Source organism: Grammomys surdaster, unplaced genomic scaffold (assembly GCF_004785775.1).
Source record: "Grammomys surdaster isolate TR1022 unplaced genomic scaffold, NIH_TR_1.0 123415, whole genome shotgun sequence".
Taxonomy (NCBI): Eukaryota; Metazoa; Chordata; class Mammalia; order Rodentia; family Muridae; genus Grammomys; species Grammomys surdaster.
Window position 1 is genome coordinate 1 of NW_021618669.1, and position 3,808 is coordinate 3,808.

The 3,808-nt window shown below is 39.5% G+C and overlaps 1 protein-coding gene across 1 annotated transcript in view; it reads right to left on the reverse strand.

The window, feature by feature from the left end:
• Positions 1-64: 64 nt before the first annotated feature.
• Positions 65-3,808, reverse strand: part of LOC114636283 (carboxylesterase 1C-like) — a gene marked incomplete at its 3' end in the record, with an annotated part of 10,770 nt that continues 7,026 nt past the window's right edge. The window contains exons 6-7 of the mRNA XM_028784460.1: positions 3,169-3,279; positions 65-205 (exon numbers count right to left, since the gene is read on the reverse strand). Of these exons, the coding sequence (XP_028640293.1) occupies positions 65-205; positions 3,169-3,279 (252 nt within the window). The remainder of the gene's footprint in view (positions 206-3,168; positions 3,280-3,808) is intronic.

Sequence of the window (3,808 nt, forward strand, 5' to 3'; positions counted from 1 at the left end):
CAGAACAGGGAGGATGATTTTTGAGCTTCTGTGGAGTGTATCTAAAAGGTCTGTATATTCTCACCTTTGGAATGATCCAGCCAAACTCTTGCTTGTTGAAGCCCACTATGTAGGATACAGTGTTGAAACTTTTCTCAGCCAGGATCTCTTCTGGTGCCTTTGGCAGCACCACTCCATCAATCACAGTGAACAGTGAGATATTGTGCTGGGAAAAACAGAAAAACAGTACTTATGAATATCATACCTTACCTTTGATCCATATCAAAGAGGGGTGCAGACACTCTTTGCTTCTCTGAGAGCTTGCTAAGCATAAAGACTCCTGTGGCTATGTCCACTGAAACCCTAAAGAAAATGACTGAGCCTAAGAGACTTCAAGATCAGAACTGTGAGGTGGAGGCCAGCAGTGGCAATGCAATGATTGTAGTGAATTGGGGGAAGAATGCACACTTATTAATAAGGGCTGATTACCTGTAATTATCCATATCTACATCTGATTGCAAATAGTTGGCTTTGAGAAGTACTGAGCTTATCACTTGAGGAGACTGACCTGAAACTTTATTTCTATTTAGAGAAATAAGATACCACAGCAAGCACCAGATTTTCTCCCATAGGCTGATAATAGAAAATATCACCTGGGCATAACTATTGCCACCTTGAAAAAGCTAATTACTGAAGAGTGAATATTCTAAATCTCAGGAGAGGAACTAATTTCTGGTGGAAGATGACACACTGGACTCACAAAGCCAGTCTTTTTGATATCTGGATTGGTATGTTTGCACGAACACCATAAAGAACTGAAGAAAAGAGTGGGCATTTCTAAGCAGTAGGAAGGAAATGGATCAAGTGAGCGAGGAGACTGCGTACAGGGCTCATATGAGGAAAGTCACAGTGGCCTGGACTTGGGAGACTTCTCTGGGATAGTGTTAGAGAAGGGGTCTCAGAGAGAAATTATTTTTTATGCAAAATATATGGCACATTTTTTTACACTTGACAAAAATTCCATTGTGTATGCATAATACATTTTCATTATCCATTCTTCTCTTTATGGACAGACACGTGATTCCATTTCTTTGCTCTTGTGAATAGTGAGGTAACAAATATAGAAGTGGACAGGCAGAAAACAACAAAAACTAATTGTTTGAAATGTTTCATAATAAGACCTAATTCATTGATATATATTCCTAGTTAGCCTTTAGCAGCCTAGTTATACATAAGAAGGGAGTCACAATTAGGAAATTGTCAGGATCATACTGTTTTGAGAGCATGTCTGTGGATGAAGGTTTTGTTTGCCCACAGTGGGCAGCATCATTCCCTGGAAACTTTGTCCTAAGCTATATAAAAAAACTAGCCAAGTTTATGTCTTTCCATGAGCTAGCAAGCAGCCTTACTCCATAGACTGTGTTATACTCATTTCCTTAGGTGAACAGGCCTGTTTGAGATCCTGCTTTATGTCTTCCCTCAATAATGAACCACAGCCGAGAGCTGTGACACAAGTAAACCCTTTACTCCATCAAACTGCTTTAGATCTGAGGGTTTTAAAGAGAGCAACAGAAAGGAAAGTAGAGCAGAACTATAGGTGGCACCTTCCTGGAGCTCAAAGCTGTTTGAGGGGAGGACACTATCTCAATGCAAGGAATGGACGAAATCCTGTAAGCAAAGTCTGGCTTTTAAGAAGGGAAATGGCTTTTGTTCTCAAGGAGCAAAGGCAGTAAGAAGGGAAAGCAGAGGCAGAAGATTTCAGGCAGACAGACAGAATGGGCCTGCATGAATGGGCATCTGGGAGTCAAAGGAAGACACTGGCATCTGTAATCATCAGACTCACAGAAGGGCCACTGCTGCCCAGGAATACTGATAGCTGCATGTGGAGGCCACATGCTTTGCCCTCTTGAGTCAGGGAAGTCAAAGGCATCTTCTCTTCTGTTTATATCATGCCCCATAACCAACTTATCTCCAAGCCCGGTCGGAAATTCCTTCAAAGTTTCCTACACTCCAGTCACATCTCATCACCCTCAGTCCCTGGTATGATACAGAATGCCTGCAGTGTAAAGACCCAACCACTGCAGTGCAAAGTCTTCCCATCAATCTCTTTCCACCTTCCCAGGCCTTTGTTTGTATAGTGCATTTCTTCATTGTACTTATTGTTAAGGTTTATACCTGCAAATTTGGGAGGTTGACACAGGCATATCACAAATTTCTAGACTACAGAGTAGGACCCTGTCTCCAAACAACAAATAAATCCAAGACATTAAAATGAAAAAGACCAGTGTTCAGAGCTCACTGATCATGTCTCATGTTGATTCATAGTCCAACCTGCTTAGCTGAAGCAGGCCCTCCCATCTTGGTGACTTCCTTAAGCCTGCTTCTTCCTCATTGCCTTTGAATTTGACAGGAGGAAAGCAACAGGAGTAATGTAATGATAATATCAAAAATACAAAATAATGCAATTGGTGAGTGGTATGTATATATTGACAAACAGACAAAAACCTTTTTTCTCAGGTAAAGAATGATCCATTGTTTGGATGGTTGAAGGACTGAAAAATATGTGTTTATCAGATCAGTCATGAATGGGGGTCATACTGAAAATGTAGTAAGAAAATTATGGATATATTTCTACCCAGTTGATGAAAACATATGAATGAATGGGATGGTTGGTAGCATGAATGAATGCATCAGAACACGATAGATGAATGGACAGGGAAATAGACGGCTTTCCTAGGACCATCACTGAGTCAACATGTCATACACTGCAGAGAAGTTGGCTACTACTCTGTTATGACTTAATTTCTATATCAACCAATAGATAATGTGACACTTTTCTGAAAAACTCCTAATTGAATATCCCTGAAATCCATGATAGTAGTTTTTGGTTTTAGGACTAAGAATGTCTTATTCATGAAAATGTGACAGTAATGTTCAATAACCAAGCTTTGATAGTTCTGAAAGATATTCATGCAGTTCTTCATCATGGTATATTTAACTGAACTAATTTTTGACATACAAGGTGTTTTATAATAGGAACTGAAATTCCCAGTTGGAGACAGGAGCTTGACATTTTTTCCCAAGAGCTACAAAATTGTTCTATTACAGTCTATCCAGAGCAAGAACAGCAAAAGCAATAGAGTTTTGGGCCAAGGACACAGGATAGTTGTGACTAGAAATGATACACACCTGTATCAGTTGTGCTGTGATCTCCAAGATCTCATGCTCTGACTTCTCACGCAAGCACTGAACTATGGCAGCTGATGAGGTGTCATCACAACCAGAAATAGAAACAATTATCTAAAAAGGTCACAGGCAACATCACAGGTGAAGAGTAATGACTATATTCTCGGTCAATGTAGACAGTAGATTCTAGTTTATCTTCCTCCTCCTCATTCTACTCTCCCTCTTCCATTCACCCCTCCTCTCCCCTTACTACCTCTCTCTTTTTTCTTTCATTCATTCATTTTTATTTACAATGATAATGACGATTATGAAGTTTTTGTGATAGGATTTTATTAAGTATCATGGTTAACCCAGGACTTACAATGTAGATCAGGCTGACCTCAATCTTTCATTTCTTCTTTCTGTCTTTGCTTCCCAGGTATTTGGATTATAGTCATGCATCACCAGGTTTTGCTCTCACATTGTATTTTGTAAGGTGATGGAGGATTTGTAATGAGCATAAATAGGCATTTCTCAATTTATGGTTTTGACCCCCTGGGGTCAGTTTGCAAAGATGTAAATGTATCCTGCATATCAGATATTCACATTACAGTTCACAACATTAGCAAGATTATAGTTATGAAGTGACAGCAAAAATAATCAT